Source organism: Oncorhynchus nerka, linkage group LG1 (assembly GCF_034236695.1).
Source record: "Oncorhynchus nerka isolate Pitt River linkage group LG1, Oner_Uvic_2.0, whole genome shotgun sequence".
Classification (NCBI taxonomy): Eukaryota; Metazoa; Chordata; class Actinopteri; order Salmoniformes; family Salmonidae; genus Oncorhynchus; species Oncorhynchus nerka.
The window spans coordinates 39,143,862-39,164,353 of record NC_088396.1 but is presented as its reverse complement, the minus strand read 5'-3'; the positions used below and the strand labels follow the sequence as shown (position 1 = coordinate 39,164,353).

Here is a 20,492-nt window from a genome sequence, read left to right as displayed (position 1 = left end):
AGCATAATCACAGCTGGTTGCAGATAGACAGACAGACAGACACCCACTGTTGGCACCACCTTGCCTTTCCATTCCCTCAGCCCTTCTGAAATACACACATCCTCTTGGGGCAAAGCCCACTTTGCTGTACAGACTCTCCTTCCAGAGTCTGGAGCTGGATCTGGCAGGATCAGAGGAGACGGAGTGAGAATTTAAATCTAATTTCTAGTAATGAGCCTAGGCAACACACACAGGCAAGCAATAATCTCTCTCTCTCTCTCTCTCTCTCCCTCCTCCTCCTCCTCCTCCCCATGTTCAGTCACGTGGCTGTGTGTGAGTTCCACCCCCCGCAGGCCTCAATCAGTCTTTGTGGAGATTGAACAATCTGTTTACTTTCGGCAGGGAAGTGGAAAAATGCTATTTGTTGAATTGACTGCCACAAATGACACAGCCTAAACATGGAGTATTAGCTCATTCCTATGCCACCTCTGACAGCCACAGGTGTGTGTGTGTGTGTGTGTGTGTGTGTGTGTGTGTGTGTGTGTGTGTGTGTGTGTGTGTGTGTGTGTGTGACAGCCGTGGGGAAGCAGCAGTTAATCTACGCTAATGCCTGTTTCCATAGCTTCTCTTTCCATGGTAATTATCTAGGACCCGACAGGAGGTCTGGTGATACAGTATACACGCATACACACACACACACACACACACACACACACACACACACACACACACACACACACACACACACACACACACACACACACACACACACACACACACACACACACACACACACACACACACACACACACATACACACACAACCCCATCATGTACATGGCTGTTAACTGACCTGGAAAACCTTGTCCTCCATTGCAAAGTTCCATGCAGAGCAGGTGAGGGATGTGTTGGTATATTTGTCATGATAGTTTTTCAGAAATGGATTACAGGTTTTTACATGGATTACATTACATTTGATTATTCACGGGCAAAGCTATGGGTTCTTACGTGGTCTCTTCTCCCATTAAGCTTAGACTAGAGATAATGATGGAAGAGTTTGATATCGCAAACTATAGGATAAGAATAATGGGACAGTGGATGAATATTCAGCTGACAAGGGAATGTAAATTGTCAAAGACTCCAGCCACCCAAATCACAGTCCGTTCTCTCTGCTACCACACGGCAAGCGGTACCGGAGCACCAAGTCTGGGACAAAAATGCTCCTGAACAGCTTCTACCCCAAAGCCATAAGACTGCTGAACAGTTAATTAAACGGCTACCCAGACTTACTACTTTTTACCCCCTACCTACATTCACATACAGTGCCTTGCGAAAGTATTCGGCCCCCTTGAACTTTGCGACCTTTTGCCACATTTCAGGCTTCAAACATAAAGATATAAAACTGTATTTTTTTGTGAAGAATCAACAACAAGTGGGACACAATCATGAAGTGGAACGACATTTATTGGATATTTCAAACTTTTTTAACAAATCAAAAACTGAAAAATTGGGCGTGCAAAATTATTCAGCCCCCTTAAGTTAATACTTTGTAGCGCCACCTTTTGCTGCGATTACAGCTGTAAGTCGCTTGGGGTATGTCTCTATCAGTTTTGCACATCGAGAGACTGACATTTTTTCCCATTCCTCCTTGCAAAACAGCTCGAGCTCAGTGAGGTTGGATGGAGAGCATTTGTGAACAGCAGTTTTCAGTTCTTTCCACAGATTCTCGATTGGATTCAGGTCTGGACTTTGACTTGGCCATTCTAACACCTGGATATGTTTATTTTTTAACCATTCCATTGTAGATTTTGCTTTATGTTTTGGATCATTGTCTTGTTGGAAGACAAAATCTCCGTCCCAGTCTCAGGTCTTTTGCAGACTCCATCAGGTTTTCTTCCAGAATGGTCCTGTATTTGGCTCTATCCATCTTCCCATCAATTTTAACCATCTTCCCTGTCCCTGCTGAAGAAAAGCAGGCCCAAACCATGATGCTGCCACCACCATGTTTGACAGTGGGGATGGTGTGTTCAGGGTGATGAGCTGTGTTGCTTTTACGCCAAACATAACGTTTTGCATTGTTGCCAAAAAGTTCCATTTTGGTTTCATCTGACCAGAGCACCTTCTTCCACATGTTTGGTGTGTCTCCCAGGTGGCTTGTGGCAAACTTTAAACGACACTTTTTATGGATATCTTTAAGAAATGGCTTTCTTCTTGCCACTCTTCCATAAAGGCCAGATTTGTGCAATATACGACTGATTGTTGTCCTATGGACAGAGTCTCCCACCTCAGCTGTAGATCTCTGCAGTTCATCCAGAGTGATCATGGGCCTCTTGGCTGCATCTCTGATCAGTCTTCTCCTTGTATGAGCTGAAAGTTTAGAGGGACGGCCAGGTCTTGGTAGATTTGCAGTGGTCTGATACTCCTTCCATTTCAATATTATCGCTTGCACAGTGCTCCTTGGGATGTTTAAAGCTTGGGAAATCTTTTTGTATCCAAATCCGGCTTTAAACTTCTTCACAACAGTATCTCGGACCTGCCTGGTGTGTTCCTTGTTCTTCATGATGCTCTCTGCGCTTTTAACGGACCTCTGATACTATCACAGTGCAGGTGCATTTATACGGAGACTTGATTACACACAGGTGGATTGTATTTATCATCATTAGTCATTTAGGTCAACATTGGATCATTCAGAGATCCTCACTGAACTTCTGGAGAGAGTTTGCTGCACTGAAAGTAAAGGGGCTGAATAATTTTGCACGCCCAATTTTTCAGTTTTTCATTTGTTAAAAAAGTTTGAAATATCCAATAAATGTCGTTCCACTTCATGATTGTGTCCCACTTGTTGTTGATTCTTCACAAAAAAATACAGTTTTATATCTTTATGTTTGAAGCCTGAAATGTGGCAAAAGGTCGCAAAGTTCAAGGGGGCCGAATACTTTCGCAAGGCACTGTATTACCTCAATCAATCACCTAACCAAACCTACATTCACATATTACCTCAATCAATCACCTAACCAAACTTTCATGTACATATTACCTCAATCAATCACCTAACCAAACCTACATTCACATATTACCTCAATCAATCACCTAACCAAACTTTCATGTATATATTACCTCAATCAATCACCTAACCAAACCTACATGTACATATTACCTCAATCAATCACCTAACCAAACCTACATGTACATATTACCTCAATCAATCACCTAACCAAACCTACATTCATATAGTACTTCAATCAATCACCTAACCAAACCTACATGTACATATTACCTCAATCAATCACCTAACCAAACCTACATTCACATAGTACATCAATCAATCACCTAACCAAACTTTCATGTACATAGTACTTCAATCAATCACCTAACCAAACCTACATGTACATATTACTTCAATCAATCACCTAACCAAACCTACATGTACATATTACCTCAATCAATCACCTAACCAAACCTACATTCACATAGTACATCAATCAATCACCTAACCAAACTTTCATGTACATAGTACTTCAATCAATCACCTAACCAAACCTACATTCACATAGTACTTCAATCAATCACCTAACCAAACTTTCATGTACATAGTACTTCAATCAATCACCTAACCAAACCTACATTCACATAGTACTTCAATCAATCACCTAACCAAACTTTCATGTACATAGTACTTCAATCAATCACCTAACCAAACTTTCATTCACATATTACCTCAATCAATCACCTAACCAAACTTTCATGTATATATTACCTCAATCAATCACCTTACCAAACCTACATTCACATAGTACTTCAATCAATCAATCAATCACCTAACCAAACCTACATTCACATAGTACTTCAATCAATCAATCACCTAACACAACCTACATGTACATATTAGCTCAATCTATCACCTAACCAAACCTACATTTACATATTACCTCAATCAATCACCTTACCAAACCTACATTCACATAGTACTTCAATCAATCAATCACCTAACAAAACCTACATTCACATAGTACTTCAATCAATCACCAAACCAAACCTACATGTACATATTACCTCAATCAATCACCTAACCAAACCTACATTCACATATTACCTCAATCAATCACCTTACCAAACCTACATTCACATAGTACTTATCAATCAATCAATCACCTAACCAAACCTACATTCACATAGTACTTCAATCAATCAATCACCTAACAAAACCTACATTCACATAGTACTTCAATCAATCACCTAACCAAACTTACATTCACATATTACCTCAATCAATCACCCCAACTACCTCGTACCCCAGTACACTGACTCAGTACCAGTACTCCTTGTATATAGCCTGTATATAGACCTGTTATTGTTATTTTATTGTGCTATTTTATTGTGTTACTATTTTATTTGATCTATTTGTACATTTTCTTACTTTTTAACTACAATGATGAGAAAGGGCTCATAAGTAAGCATTTCACAGTGAAGTCCACACTTGTTCTATTCGGTTCATGTGGCCAATAAAATTTGATTTGAGATTTTACCAAACATTGTGCTAGTTGGTAATCCAGTCAGTCTCAACCATTTCACCCATTCCTATTGGCTGTGGCCAGTCACTACCTGCAGTTGGTTTTTATCAGTGTTCTGAAATGGAATTACGAGTCCTGTTATTGCTCCTGATGTCGTTTCCATTCCTGCCGGTTGCTTGCATTCTCCTATAATCTCATTCGCTTAAACGGTAGTGCTGGCCCCTGGGGCATTTACCGTCATGGCTGTTTGCAGGTTAGTATCTCCACTCTCCACTCTGCTCTGAATCCACGCAGTGAGTTCATGTGTTTCTGTGTGCCTGTTTGTGTGTGTGTGTGTGTGTGTGTGTGTGTGCATGTGTGTGCGTGTGTGTGTGTGTGCATGTGTGTGCATGTGTGTGTGTGTGTGTGTGTGTGTGTGTGAAATCACTGAGAATGTATGGTCCCAGAGAGAAAGCAGAACTGACAGCCATATTTTGTTGTTTTCACCAGCTCACTGCCTCTCTAGTCATGAGTAAATTCTACGTTATAACCGGAGAGGACGATCCTACTTGTTATCACACATGGCTTCAAATAGTACTCCAAATCTTTTGCATGCTTTTGCTTGAGCCTGCCTGAAGGTTTTGAACCCAGGTGTGCTGTTAATGTGTTCCGTTGTGGAGTCAAGACTAAACAGTGCCTGTGTTTATAACAACCGTGACAAGGTTTGAGCATCCATGTTGCCATATGGTGTTTCTGACCACCAAGTCAAAGTGGAAGGAATGATGAAGTCATGGTCTCTATTGATTTCTATTCCCCCCGTCGAGTGCGTTAGACTCACGTCTTTACCATGTATATCCAGATGATCAACTGTCCTGGTATTTACAGAAGGAGGAATGAATGTATTGTACATTTTGCAGGATGACTATTACTAATGAATGTACAGTATGTCCCACAGGATGAGTAATATCTTTATTATCAACATGACTGTACACGTTTATTCATCAGTATTGGCTACCAGTATAGACTACCATGACATTGAGAATCCTCAGCTGTGGCTTCATGGAGTCTAATGCTCTCTCTGACTTTGTCTCCCTTTCCCTCTCTGCTTTGTCTCTTCTCCTCCCCCGTCCTCTCCTCCTCTTCCACTCCTCTCTTCCTGTCCTCTCCTGTCCATTTCCACTCCTCTCTTCCTGTCCTCTCCTCCTCTTCTCTTCTTCAGAACCCCATTTCATCTCAGCGTACGATGTGGGTCTCTTCACCTTTTTCTTTCTGCGTGAGAACGCCGTGGAACACGACTGTGGGAAGACTGTCTACTCCCGGGTGGCCCGGGTCTGTAAGAACGACATCGGAGGGCGGTTCCTACTGGAGGACACCTGGACCACCTTCATGAAGGCCAGGCTGAACTGCTCGCGCTCAGGAGAGATCCCCTTCTACTATAACGAGCTGCAGAGCACCTTCTATCTGCCTGAACAAGACCTCATCTATGGGATATTCACCACCAACGTGTGAGTGATGAGTGATAGTCTTTCTAGGCAAGACACAAACACACACTCAGGCAAACACATATACACAGCAAATTCACCAGTGTTAAAAAACAAACAAAATGAACACTGAAAGTGTTATATCAACACTGAAAGTGTTGAGTCTGTGGACCTATGTAGACAATGGAACAGTGTTAAATTAACACACTCGTTAGTTTAAAACCTTTTTCAAATATTTCCCAGAGTGCCTTGCCTTCGAGAGTTACCACCCATGACTAGATTTGTTAGTGAGAGAGACATGATTGTTACATTCATCAATTTTCAGTCCTATGGACTTCACCAACTCCCAGGAGGCAGTAGGCTACTTTCTATCACTGTACCAGTACAGGACAGAGAAGGAGCGAGTACTTTCCAACTGTGTGTGTGTTTGTGTGTACCCCTCCCTCTTTCCCATCCTTTGTCTCAGTCCCTGTCTGTCTCTCAGTCCCCCAGTTACTCCCTAAAACTCTTCCCCCAGTAGGGGGATATGGTAATGCAATCACAGGAAACACTGTCTCCATCTGTCTGTGTTAAATTGAACATGGTCAAACAACTCCCAGGAGTTTGAACTGTAAAACAGAACAGAGGGAGAGGAGAGGGAGAGAGAGAGGAGAGGCAGGAGAGGGAGAGAGAGAGGGAGATATATACATATACTGTATATATGCTGTTCTCCATCTGCCTTTGCTGGACATCTGCTCTTTTAAATAGGTCATTCAGTAGCAGACTAGGTTTGCATTCATTCTCTGGTCAGAGTAGTGATCTTAAGACCCCAGAGCTGAGGTATTTTTTTAACTGTAGACCTTACTGGTATCTCCCTCTCTCTCCCTGCCTCCATCCATCCCTCCCTCTGTCAGGGCTGCTGAGTGGGGCTTCGCTGTTTCTCCCATTGAAATGGGGCTATCACTTGCTAATGATAATTATCCAGGTGATTTCTCTGCTTTACACATTCCATTCCAATGGCTTTCTCCATATGTACTAAACTTTCTGAATGAGCAGCTGGATGCTGCTGCAGGTGTGTATCATATATGAAACTGATTGGCTTCTGATTTGACATGTCTCCTGGGTAACCTGGTAACCATGGTGTCCTGGCGTGGTGTAATGTGTGTGTGCAGCCATCTGAAGCGTGACCCATATTTTTGGCAGATTTTCCATATTTTTTCCTTGTAGGTGTACTTCTTTCATCACCTCAATATAATAATGTCAAATGCACCTTGAAATGAGCTATAAATTCCATGGAGCATATTGGATATGCCTAGAATAAGGATCAGTCAGATCATTCGTTTTTACAGTAAGAAAAGTATTATTTATTTTTTATTTTACCCCCTTTTTCTCCCCAATTTCATAGTATCCAATTATTAGTAGTTACTATCTTGTCTCATCGCTACAACTCCCGCACCTTGAAATGAGGTCGAAAGTCATGCGTCCTAAGAAACACAACAACCAAGCCGCACTGCTTTTTAAAAAGCGCGCATCCAACCCGTCAGCCAGCCGCACCAATGTTCGGAGGAACACTTTGCACCTGGCGATTTTTTATTTTACTGCCCGCCACAGGAGTTGCTGGTGCGCCACGAGACAAGCATATCCCTATCAGCCAAACCCTCCCTAACCCGGACGCTAGGCCAATTGTGCATCGCCCCACGGACCTCCCAGTCGCTGCCGGCTGCTTTTTGTTTTTAGTTCCATGCAGCTATTCACTGAGGTTGAAACACATTGGACCGGTCTAAATGCTAGAGGCGTTACTACAGACCCGGGTTCATTCCCGGGCTGTGCCACAACCGCGTGGCCGGGAGTCCCATAGGATGGTGCAGAATTTTCCCAGCGTCGTCCTGGTTAGGGGAGGGTTTGGCCGGGGGCTTTACTTGGCTCATCACACCCTAGCGACTCCTTGTGGCGGGCCATGTGCCTACAGACTGACCCCGGTCGCCAGTTGATTGGTACAGGTGGCTTCCGGGTTAAGTGGGACCCTGTTAACCCGGAGGGGGTTAAGTGGGAGGGTGTTAAGTGGGAGGGGGTTAAGTGGGAGGGGTTAAGTGGGAGGGTGTTAAGTGGGAGGGTGGGAGGGGGTTAACCCAGGGTGTTAAGTGGGAGGGTGGGGAGGGGTTAAGTGGGAGGGGGTTAAGTGGGAGGGTGTTAAGTGGGAGGGTGTTACTGGGAGGGGTTAAGTGGGAGGGTGTTAAGTGGGAGGGGGTTATGGGAGGGTGTTACCAAGGGTATTAACTGGGAGGGGTTAAGTGGGAGGGTGTTTATACCAGGGTGTTACACAGGGGTTAAGTGGGAGGGGGTTAAGTGGGAGGGTGTTATTGGAGGGTGTTAAGTGGGAGGGGTTAAGTGGGAGGGTGTTAAATGGGAGGGTGTTAAGTGGGAGGGGGTTAAGTGGGAGGGTGTTAAGGAAAACCCAGATGTTTTTGACTTAGTTATAGTGAAACATGTCAATTCTGGTCTTCATTTTGACAGTTCATTGCAAAAGTGATATGCACTGAGTGTACAAAACATTAGGAACACCTTGACATAGCCTGACAAGGTGAATCCAGGTGAAAAATATGATCCCTTATTGATGACACCTGTGTAGATGAAGGGGAGGATACAGGTTAAATAAGGATTTTTAAGCCTTAAGACAATTGAGACATGGGTTGTGTATGTGTGCCATTGAGAGGGTGAATGGGCAAGACAAAAGATTTTAGTGCCTTTAAACAGGGTATGGTAGTAGGTGTCAGGTGCACCGGTTTGTGTCAAGAACTGCAACACTTCTGGGCTTTTCACGCTTAGCAGTTTCCTGTGGGTCTCAAGAATAGTCCACCCCCCAAAGGACATCCAGCTAACTTGACACAACTGTGGGAAGCATTGGAGTCAACATGGGCCAGCATCCCTGTGGAACGCTTTGGACACCTTGTGCCCCGACGGATTGAGGCTGCTCTGAGGGCAAAAGGGGATAAACTCAATATTAGGAAGGTGTTCTTAATGTTTGGTAACTTTTTACCCCTAGCAGTTCAACTTCACCATTGAAATGGTGATGTAGAGGCACCTTGAGAAGGTTCCTCTGTCATCTCAAGGGAGGGGTTCAGTATGAAATACACTCCCTTCTAGATGTGCTGGGTGGTACCACCTCAAGGAAGGGGTTCAGTATGAAATACACTCCCTTCTAGATGTGCTGGGTGGTACCACCTCAAGGAAGGGGTTCAGTATGAAATACACTCCCTTCTAGATGTGCTGGGTGGTACCACCTCAAGGAAGGGATTCAGTATGAAATACACTCCCTTCTAGATGTGCTGGGTGGTACCACCTCAAGGAAGGGGTTCATTATGAAGTACACTCCCTTCTAGATGTGCTGGGTGGTACCACCTCAAGGAAGGGGTTCATTATGAAGTACACTCCCTTCTAGATGTGCTGGGTGGTACCACCTCAAGGAAGGGGTTCAGTATGAAATACACTCCCTTCTAGATGTGCTGGGTGGTACCACCTCAAGGAAGGGGTTCAGTATGAAATACACTCCCTTCTAGATGTGCTGGGTGGTACCACCTCAAGGAAGGGGTTCAGTATGAAATACACTCCCTTCTAGATGTGCTGGGTGGTACCACCTCAAGGAAGGGGTTCAGTATGAAATACACTCCCTTCTAGATGTGCTGGGTGGTACCACCTCAAGGAAGGGATTCAGTATGAAATACACTCCCTTCTAGATGTGCTGGGTGGTACCACCTCAAGGAAGGGGTTCATTATGAAATACACTCCCTTCTAGATGTGCTGGGTGGTACCACCTCAAGGGAGGGGTTCAGTATGAAATACACTCCCTTCTAGATGTGCTGGGTGGTACCACCTCAATGAAGGGGTTCAGTATGAAATACACTCCCTTCTAGATGTGCTGGGTGGTACCACCTCAAGGAAGGGGTTCAGTATGAAATACACCCCCTTCTAGATGTGCTGGATGGTACCACCTCAAGGAAGGGGTTCATTATGAAATACACTCCCTTCTAGATGTGCTGGGTGGTACCACCTCAAGGAAGGGGTTCATTATGAAGTACACTCCCTTCTAGATGTGCTGGGTGGTACCACCTCAAGGAAGGGGTTCAGTATGAAATACACTCCCTTCTAGATGTGCTGGGTGGTACCACCTCAAGGGAGGGGTTCATTATGAAATACACTCCCTTCTAGATGTCCTGGGTGGTACCACCTCAAGGAAGGGGTTCAGTATGAAATACACTCCCTTCTAGATGTGCTGGGTGGTACCACCTCAAGGAAGGGGTTCATTATGAAATACATTCCCTTCTAGATGTGCTGGGTGGTACCACCTCAAGGAAGGGGTTCATTATGAAATACACTCCATTCTAGATGTGCTGGGTGGTACCTGTAACGGCTTTCTAGGTGTGGTGAAGGAGAGTCGGACCAAACTGCAGCGTGTAGATTGCGATCCATGTTTAATGAAAACAAACGTAAATACGAATAAACACAAAACACTACAAAACAATAAACGTAATGAAAACCAAAACAGCCTATACTTGTCAACTAAATACAGCGACAGGAACAAAGACACTAAGGACAATCACCGACGACAAACTCAAAGAATATGACTGCCTAAATATGGTTCCCAATCAGAGACAACGATAAGCACCTGCCTCTGATTGAGAACCACTCCAGACAGCCATAGACTTTGCTAGATAACCCCACTAGCTACAATCCCAAATACATACACACCAAAACCCCAAGACAAAACACACCACAATACAAAAACTCCATGCCACACCCTGGCCTGACCCAATACATGAAGAAAAAAACAAAATACTTAGACCAGGGCGTGACAGAACCCCCCCCCTAAGGTGCGGACTCCCGAACGCACCTCAAAACAATAGGGAGGGTCCGGGTGGGCGTCTGTCCATGGTGGCGGCTCCGACGCGGTACGTGGAACCCACTCAGTCAATGTCTTAGTCCCCTCTCCTCGCGTCCCTGGATAGACCACCCTCGCCGCCGACCATGGCCTAGTAGTACTCACCCAGAACCCCACTGGACTGAGGAGCAGATCGGGACTGAAGGACAGCTCGGGACTGAAGGACAGCTCGGGACTGAGGGGAAGCTCGGGAGTGAGAGAAAGCTCGGGAGTGAGAGAAAGCTCGGGAGTGAGAAGAAGCTCGGGAGTGAGAAGAAGCTCGGGAGTGAGAAGAAGCTCAGGAGTGAGAAGAAGCTCAGGAGTGAGAAGAAGCTCAGGAGTGAGAAGAAGCTCAGGCAGGTTGATGGATCTACCAGATCCTGGCTGGCTGGTGGTTCTGGCAGATCCTGGCCGACTGGCGGATCCTGGCCGACCCTGGCCGACTGGCACTACTGGCGGATCCTGGCCGACTGGCACTTCTGGCGGATCCTGGCTGACTGGCACTTCTGGCGGATCCTGGCAGACTGGCGGAGCAGCTCTGGCTGCTCCATGTAGACTGACAGCTCTGGCTGCTCCATGCAGATTGACAGCTCTGGCTGCTCCATGCAGACTGGCTGCTTCATGCAGACTGGCAGCTCTGGCTGCTCCATGCAGACTGACAGCTCTGGCTGCTTCATGCAGACTGGCAGCTCTGGCTGCACCATGTAGACTGACAGCTCTGGCTGCTCCATGCAGACTGACAGCTCTGGCTGCTCCATGCAGACTGACAGCTCTGGCTGCTCCATGCAGACTGGCAGCTCTGGCTGCTCCATGCAGACTGGCTGCTTCATGCAGACTGGCAGCTCTGGCTGCTCCATGCAGACTGACATCTCTGGCTGCTCCATGCAGACTGACAGCTCTGGCTGCTCCATGCAGACTGGCAGCTCTGGCTGCTCCATGTAGACTGACAGCTCTGGCTGCTCCATGCAGACTGACAGCTCTGGCTGCTCCATGCAGACTGACAGCTCTGGCTGCTCCATGCAGACTGACAGCTCTGGCTGCTCCATGCAGACTGACATCTCTGGCTGCTCCATGCAGACTGGCAGCTCTGGCTGCGCTGAACAGGCGGGAGACTCCGGCAGCGCAGGAGAGGAGAAAGGCTCTGGCTGCGCTAAACAGGCGGGAGGCTCCGGCAGCGCTGTAGAGGAGGAAGGCTCTGGCTGCGCTGAACAGGTGGGAGGCTCCGGCAGCGCTGTAGAGGAGAAAGGCTCTGGCTGCGATAAACAGGCGGGAGACTCCAGCAGCGCAGGAGAGGAGAAAAGCGCTGGCTGCGCTGAACAGGCGAGGCGCACTGAAGGCCTGGTGCGTGGTCCTGGAACTGGTGGTACTGGATCGAGGACACGCACAGGAAGCCTGGTGCGGGGAGCTGCTACCGGAGGACTGGAGTGTGGAGGTGGCACAGGATGGGCTAGACCGTGAAGGCGTACTGGAGATCTTGAGAGCAGTGTTGGCACAGGACGTGCAAGGCTAGGGATGTGCACAGGAGGCCTGGTGCGTGAGGCTGGCACCAACTTCACCAGCCGACTAACACGCACCTCAGGACGAGTATGGAGCGCTAACCCAGGTGCCATCAAATCCCCAACACGTTCCGTCAGGCGAATTCCATGCAAAAAGCACCAACACAGCAACTCCCTAATTTCTCTCTCCTCCAATTTCCCCATTAACTCCTTCACAGTCTCTGTTTCGCTCACCTCCAACACCGGCTCTGGTTCTGGTCTCCTCCTTGGCTCCTCACGATAAACAGGGAGAGTTGGCTCAGGTCTGACTCCTGACTCTGCCACACTCTCCCTGAGCCCCCCCCCAAGAAATGTTTGGGGCTGATTCTCAGGCTTCCATCCGCTACGCCGTGCTGCCTCCTCATATCTGCGCCTCTCAGCTTTCGCCGCCTCCAGTTCTTCCTTGGGGCGGCGATATTCTCCAGGCTGAGCCCAGGGTCCTTTACCGTCCAGTTCTTCCTCCCATGTCCATTTATCCAGGTGGTGCAGCCTCTCCCACTGCAGCTGCTGCTGCCTCTGTTGCCTCTCCTGTGGCTCCTGCCTGTTAACACGCTGCTTGGTCCGTTGGTGGTGGGTGATTCTGTAACGGCTTTCTAGGTGTGGTGAAGGAGAGTCGGACCAAACTGCAGCGTGTAGATTGCGATCCATGTTTAATGAAAACAAACGTAAATACGAATAAACACAAAACACTACAAAACAATAAACGTAATGAAAACCGAAACAGCCTATACTTGTCAACTAAATACAGCGACAGGAACAAAGACACTAAGGACAATCACCCACGACAAACTCAAAGAATATGGCTGCCTAAATATGGTTCCCAATCAGAGACAACGATAAGCACCTGCCTCTGATTGAGAACCACTCCAGACAGCCATAGACTTTGCTAGATAACCCCACTAGCTACAATCCCAAATACATACACACCAAAACCCCAAGACAAAACACACCACAATACAAAAACTCCATGCCACACCCTGGCCTGACCCAATACATGAAGAAAAACACAAAATACTTAGACCAGGGTGTGACAGTACCACCTCAAGGAAGGGGTTCATTATGAAATACACTCCCTTCTAGATGTGCTGGGTGGTACCACCTCAAGGAAGGGGTTCAGTATGAAATACACTCCCTTCTAGATGTGCTGGGTGGTACCACCTCAAGGAAGGGGTTCATTATGAAGTACACTCCCTTCTAGATGTGCTGGATGGTACCACCTCAAGGAAGAGGTTCAGCATGAAATACACTCCCTTCTAGATGTGCTGGGTGGTACCACCTCAAGGAAGGGGTTCATTATGAAGTACACTCCCTTCTAGATGTGCTGGGTGGTACCACCTCAAGGAAGAGGTTCAGTATGAAATACACTCCCTTCTAGATGTGCTGGGTGGCACCACCTCAAGGGAGGGGTTCATTTTGAAGTACACTCCCTTCTAGATGTGCTGGGTGGTACCACCTCAAGGAAGGGGTTCATTATGAAGTACACTCCCTTCTAGATGTGCTGGATGGTACCACCTCAAGGAAGAGGTTCAGCATGAAATACACTCCCTTCTAGATGTGCTGGGTGGTACCACGTCAAGGGAGGTTCATTGGAAGATGTGCTGTTCAAGGGAGGGGTTCATTATGAAATACACTCCCTTCTAGATGTGCTAGGTGGTACCACCTCAAGGAAGGGGTTCATTATGAAGTACACTCCCTTCTAGATGTGCTGGGTGGTACCACCTCAATGAAGGGGTTCATTATGAAATACACTCCCTTCTAGATGTGCTGGGTGGTACCACCTCAAGGAAGGGGTTCATTATGAAATACACTCCCTTCTAGATGTGCTGGGTGGTACCACCTCAAGGAAGGGGTTCAGTATGAAATACACTCCCTTCTAGATGTGCTGGGTGGTACCACCTCAAGGAAGGGGTTCATTATGAAATACATTCCCTTCTAGATGTGCTGGGTGGTACCACCTCAAGGAAGGGGTTAATCTTAATTTTCAAGGTGATGATTGCGCTTTTCTTCCCAACACAATACTGCAAAAAAATTTGTCCACATTTCAACAACAAAAAATGTGCGCCCCTGTGGGGAATTAGAATTTAAACCGCAAGTGGCAATAGATGTCAGGAACACTGCGTTTTACCACTGTGAGCTAACTGTCTCCCAAAATTAATATTTATGAGCAATTCCCCCCAAAACCTGAAGTATAGTGTAGAGAATCATTGTTCCACCTAAACCGCTGTGAAATATATATTCATATTTTCAGCTGTTTGAAGCTGGTGTACAAAACAGAAATTAAAAGATACAAAAACAAAACTTAAGAAAGGGAAGCATAGAAATAATGCACATAGAACAGATCTACAGCTTCTTATGCTTGCTTTCAATGAGAATGACAGATCTGTAACTTACATTTCTATGTGCATTTGGTCAAGTCGCCCAAAAAGTTACATATTGCTGCTTTATTGCGTCCCAAATCACACCTATTTTCTATATAGTGTACGACTAGTGTGTATGCACTCCATGGGGAATAGTGTACCATATGGAATGCACACTTCATGTATTTTTACTGTGTATTTTTTCAACTGAGGTGATGTGCACAGACTGCATTAGCTCCGTATACCCTGCTAAGACTGGAGCCTGCCAAACATAGGCAGAGCACATCTGTTGCTGTATTCTGTGGTGTGTGTGTGTGTGTGTGTGTGTGTGTGTGTGTGTGTGTGTGTGTGTGTGTGTGTGTGTGTGTGTGTGTGTGTGTGTGTGTGTGTGTGTGTGTGTGTGTGTGTGTGTGTGTGTGTGTGTGTGCGTACATGCATGTATATGCGTGCCTTCATTAGCCCGTATGTGTGTGTTAGAAAGTATTTTGGGATGCAAGTGTCTCTATGACACACATATAGTGCAGTATATATGGGCCATCTGGTGTGATGATGAGCACCATCCCTGCTAGTCTGCTCTCTATGATTCATCATCATAGAAGCCTTCACCACTCATATGCACTGAACTGCAGTGAGCAGGTGCAGCGGCAGGCACTTTATGTGTCCCAAATGGCTTCCTGTTCCTTTAATAGCACACTACTGACCAGGGCCCATAGGGGTTTGCCATTTGGGACAAAGCATGTGTCACTAAGCTGCACTGTGCATGTGCAGAAAGGGGACACACTCCAGTGGGCATTGTTGAAGTCACCATCTCAGGGGGGCTTTTACTCCCATAACACCTTGCAGCCATAGGGTACAGTGACACAACAGAAAGTGCAGTGTCATCCTGTCCGACTGGCTTGCTGGTGTGGTTGAGGACATCAGCCTTTTACTCCCATAACACTGGTCATAGGGGAACACCAGCCAGCCATAGGGGAACACCAGCCAGCTATAGGGGAACACCAGCCAGCCATAGGGGAACATCAGCCAGCCATAGGGGAACACCAGCCAGCCATAGGGGAACATCAGCCAGCCATAGGGGAACACCCGCCAGCTATAGGGGAACATCAGCCAGCCATAGGGGAACACCCGCCAGCTATAGGGGAACATCAGCCAGCCATAGGGGAACACCAGCCAGCCATAGGGGAACACCAGCCAGCTATAGGGGAACACCAGCCAGCCATAGGGGAACACCAGCCAGCCATAGGGGAACACCAGCCAGCCATAGGGGAACACCAGCCAGCCATAGGGGAACACCAGCCAGCCATAGGGGAACACCAGCCAGCCATAGGGGAACACCAGCCAGCCATAGGGGAACACCAGCCAGCCATAGGGGAACACCCGCCAGCTATTGGGGAACACCAGCCAGCCATAGGTGAACACCCGCCAGCTATAGGGGAACACCAGCCAGCCATAGGGGAACACCAGCCAGCCATAGGGGAACACCAGCCAGCCATAGGGGAACATCAGCCAGCCATAGGGGAACACCCGCCAGCTATAGGGGAACACCAGCCAGCCATAGGGGAACACCAGCCAGCCATAGGGGAACACCAGTCAGCCATAGGGGAACACCAGCCAGCGATAGGGGAACACCCGCCAGCTATAGGGGAACACCAGCCAGCCATAGGGGAACACCAGCCAGCCATAGGGGAACACCCGCCAGCTATAGGGGAACACCCGCCAGCTATAGGGGAACACCCGCCAGCTATAGGGGAACACCAGCCAGCTATAGGGGAACACCAGCCAGCTATAGGGGAACACCAGGCAGCCATAGGGGAACACCCGCCAGCTATAGGGGAACACCAGCCAGCCATAGGGGAACACCCACCAGCCATAGGGGAACACCCGCCAGCTATAGGGGAACACCATCCAGCTATAGGGGAACACCAGCCAGCCATAGGGGAACACCAGCCAGCCATAGGGGAACACCAGCCAGCCATAGGGGAACACCCGCCAGCCATAGGGGAACACCAGCCAGCCATAGGGGAACACCAGCCAGCCATAGGGAACACCAGCCAGCCATAGGGAACACCAGCCAGCCATAGGGGAACACCCGCCAGCTATTGGGGAACACCAGCCAGCCATAGGTGAACACCCGCCAGCTATAGGGGAACACCAGCCAGCCATAGGGGCCAGCCACACCAGCCAGCCATAGGGGAACACCAGCCAGCCATAGGGGAACATCAGCCAGCCATAGGGGAACACCCGCCAGCTATAGGGGAACACCAGCCAGCCATAGGGGAACACCAGCCAGCCATAGGGGAACACCAGCCAGCCATAGGGGAACACCAGCCAGCGATAGGGGAACACCCGCCAGCTATAGGGGAACACCAGCCAGCCATAGGGGAACACCAGCCAGCCATAGGGGAACACCCGCCAGCTATAGGGGAACACCCGCCAGCTATAGGGGAACACCTGCCAGCTATAGGGGAACACCAGCCAGCTATAGGGGAACACCAGCCAGCTATAGGGGAACACCCGCCAGCTATAGGGGAACACCAGCCAGCCATAGGGGAACACCCACCAGCCATAGGGGAACACCCGCCAGCTATAGGGGAACACCATCCAGCTATAGGGGAACACCAGCCAGCTATAGGGGAACACCAGCCAGCCATAGGGGAACACCAGCCAGCCATAGGGGAACACCAGCCAGCCATAGGGGAACACCAGCCAGCCGTAGGGGAACATCAGCCAGCCGTAGGGGAACATCAACCAGCCGTAGGGGAACACCAGCCAACCATAGGGGAACATCAGCCAGCCATAAGGGAACACCAGCTATCCGTTAGGGAATACGAGCCATCCGTTAGGGAACACCAGCCGGCCATAAGAGAATACCAGCCAGACATAGGGGAACATCAGCCAGACATAGGGGAACATCAGCCAGACATAGGGGAACATCAGCCAGACATAGGGGAACATCAGCCAGACATAGGGGAACATCAGCCAGACATAGGGGAACATCAGCCAGACATAGGGGAACAATACAGTGTCAACCTGTCTGACTGGCTGGCTGGTTTAGGTGAGAACATGAAGGGCACTCCAGATTATATATTTTTCTGTCCTCCCTGGGCTATGTCCCAAATGGCACCGTATTACCTATATACAGTAGTGCACTGCTACTTGTGCACTATATAGTGAATATATAGGGAACAGGCCAGGCTGACCCTCCCCTCTTCCCTTCATCCAATCATCCCTGTCTTTCTCCCTCTCTGGTCCCCTCCATATCAAGACATGAATACGGAGTGAGCTGAGTGTGATTAAGAGGTTCTGTTTTACAGTTTTTCTCAATTTCTAAAACACTAAAACCCATTGGCTGTACAAAGTTCTCAGTTGCCTGGACTCATTTAGCTAATTATGCAGTCTGATGTCAATACCTTAAACCATTTCACATGATAAAACACCATTTGCAGATCTCACATAGACTTTTCACCAAAACTCCAAACACATTCTCATTCTCAAAACACACTCTGCACTCTAATGCACATGTCATCCATACAGGTAAGCACAAGTGGCAACAATCAAATACAAATAGAGAACATATGTCATTGATTGAACACAACCCCTCAAAATTGATTTAACCTGTTTCAAATGATGCGACACAACCAATATAAGCCAGTTCAGAGAGAAAACAGGTTGTTGAAGGTGGGAAGGAGAAAGTCTGAGAATGGATACTGTAGTACAGTGCATTGTAGGCTGTATACTGTACAATGGATGAATTGTATGGCCCTGAACATTGTGCTTTCCATTTATTAACAGTACTGACTGTTCAATAGATTTTGACTGGTTGCAGGTTCATATCAACAAAGAACAAGAATTACAGTATCACAGAGACAAAGGACAAGTTTGTGAGATGCAGGGTACAGTACTGTAAAAATAGGGGTAGAAGGAGGAGGAAGAACAAAAAACAAAATTGCAAAGAGCAAAGCAGAGTAGTAATTTCTGATCAATTTTGAGCTACTATGATAGAACATGTTTTCGTTCATCAAAAGACAATGACGGAAAAATATTAATATTTTTTTAGATTAAAAATGTACTTCTACCTGAGAATTGTATGTTTTGAACAATGTGTTTTCTATTCTTCGGTGTATTGTTTACTGACTGCTTGAGAGTGCATATCATTTTGATCAATTTGTTTATGATTTGAGAGCAGTGTTTGATTTTGAACACAGGTAAAACTGTTTTGAGGCGAATGTTTCATTTTGCAAGAGGAGTCAGAGGTTATGTAAATAGTGCTTGAAGATGAGGTTCTGTGTTTAATGTTTTCAGGAAATGGAGCAAGTTTTCTGAAATTGTGTTTTAGCAATTGAGAAAAACTCTAATACCAGAGGGACTCAGGGAACAGGCCAGGCAAATGAGAGGGGGGGAGAGAGAGAGAGAGAGGGGGGGGGGGAGATAGAAGAGAGAGAGCAGGGAGATAGAAAGTGAGAGAGAGTTAGCGTTTTTATAAAACCTTTTTTCTGTACTTAATTATTAACACTAATAATGGCACACTGTGCCTGTTCAGAAATTAAACAACAAATGTGTCATTCCTAATAAAAAATAGATTCAATTAAATAAAAACAGATATATACGTTCAACTTATTTCATCAACAAACAATAGTTTCCCCTCCTCCACAAAACATACCGCTCCTTCATAAGCCCACTTCTCCTCAAACAATGGGAGGTCTTTTACAGCCGAGAAGAACTCAAAATCCACTTTTATCCTTTAAAAACACATCTTACATCCTGCCCATATGCCGTGTCTATTTAATGTTTCCTACTCAGAACAATGGACATCTAAGCTTGTCCGAAAATAAAATGGAACAGCTGACATTTTCTTTTCTATTGCTTACTGTATTGAAACCCCAAAATAAAAACTGTGTTATGAAAATCTCCCCTACAGCTGTAAACAAAGACTCCAGTACTTCAAAGAGAGGCTTTATTCTCTCACACTCCATAAAACAATGAAACATTGTATCTCTTATGTTACAAAGAGGACATCCATCTCCAACATCTGAGTTAATAACAGATACAAAAGCATTAACTGCAATGATGCCATGCAAAACCCTCCATTGCCCTTTTGTAACGTTGGCTTTGTACAATGCTCTCCTTTTTAACGCCTTTCTTTCTGACTCGGGGATACTGGGTGTAATCCCTAGTCTTGATATGGGTTGTTTTCATCTTGTACCTTCTTCTTGGGATTATTAAGCATAAACCACTTTTTACTGACAGAGCCTTCATGCAGCTTCCCAGCAGTTGTCCGACAACCCCCAAATGTTCAGCCACATGTCCTCCATCCATTAAGGTGGGCTCAGCCATGGCCATTAACTGTTTTACGGTGATGATTTTGCCCTTCACCAGAATCTTGGACAAATGTGGAACAGCTGCAGTTGTACAATCCCATACACCAGAGGTTCCTCCAGCAGCCAATGCACTGACTCCGCTGGAGAACGTCTGAACCTTCCTTATGCTGAAAAACCCTAAGAAGGCCTCTGTAAAATGGAGGTACTCCCTCCCTAGAAATCTGGCTACTATCAACCAGAAATAAAGCCTTCTTTAAACCTAATCCCCTGACCTGCTGTAATACCAGACCTGCCACCCCTCTCCAAACCACATTTTCCGGTCCATAAAGCAAACTTTGAATAAACTGAAACCGGAAAGCAGCAGCCTTACTAGCAAGATGTACAATACCTCCTCTTTTGACCCAATGATATTTAGCCCAAAGTGAATCTACAATTATC

The 20,492-nt window shown here is 46.8% G+C and overlaps 1 protein-coding gene across 5 annotated transcripts in view; it reads left to right on the top strand.

The window, feature by feature from the left end:
• The window catches only part of LOC115130065 (semaphorin-5B-like), a 326,138-nt gene that overhangs the window by 192,903 nt on the left and 112,743 nt on the right, over positions 1-20,492 (top strand). For all 5 annotated transcript variants that reach the window (XM_065018604.1, XM_065018613.1, XM_065018596.1 and 2 more), the window contains exon 9: positions 5,689-5,974. In XM_065018604.1, the coding sequence (XP_064874676.1) occupies positions 5,689-5,974 (286 nt within the window). The remainder of the gene's footprint in view (positions 1-5,688; positions 5,975-20,492) is intronic.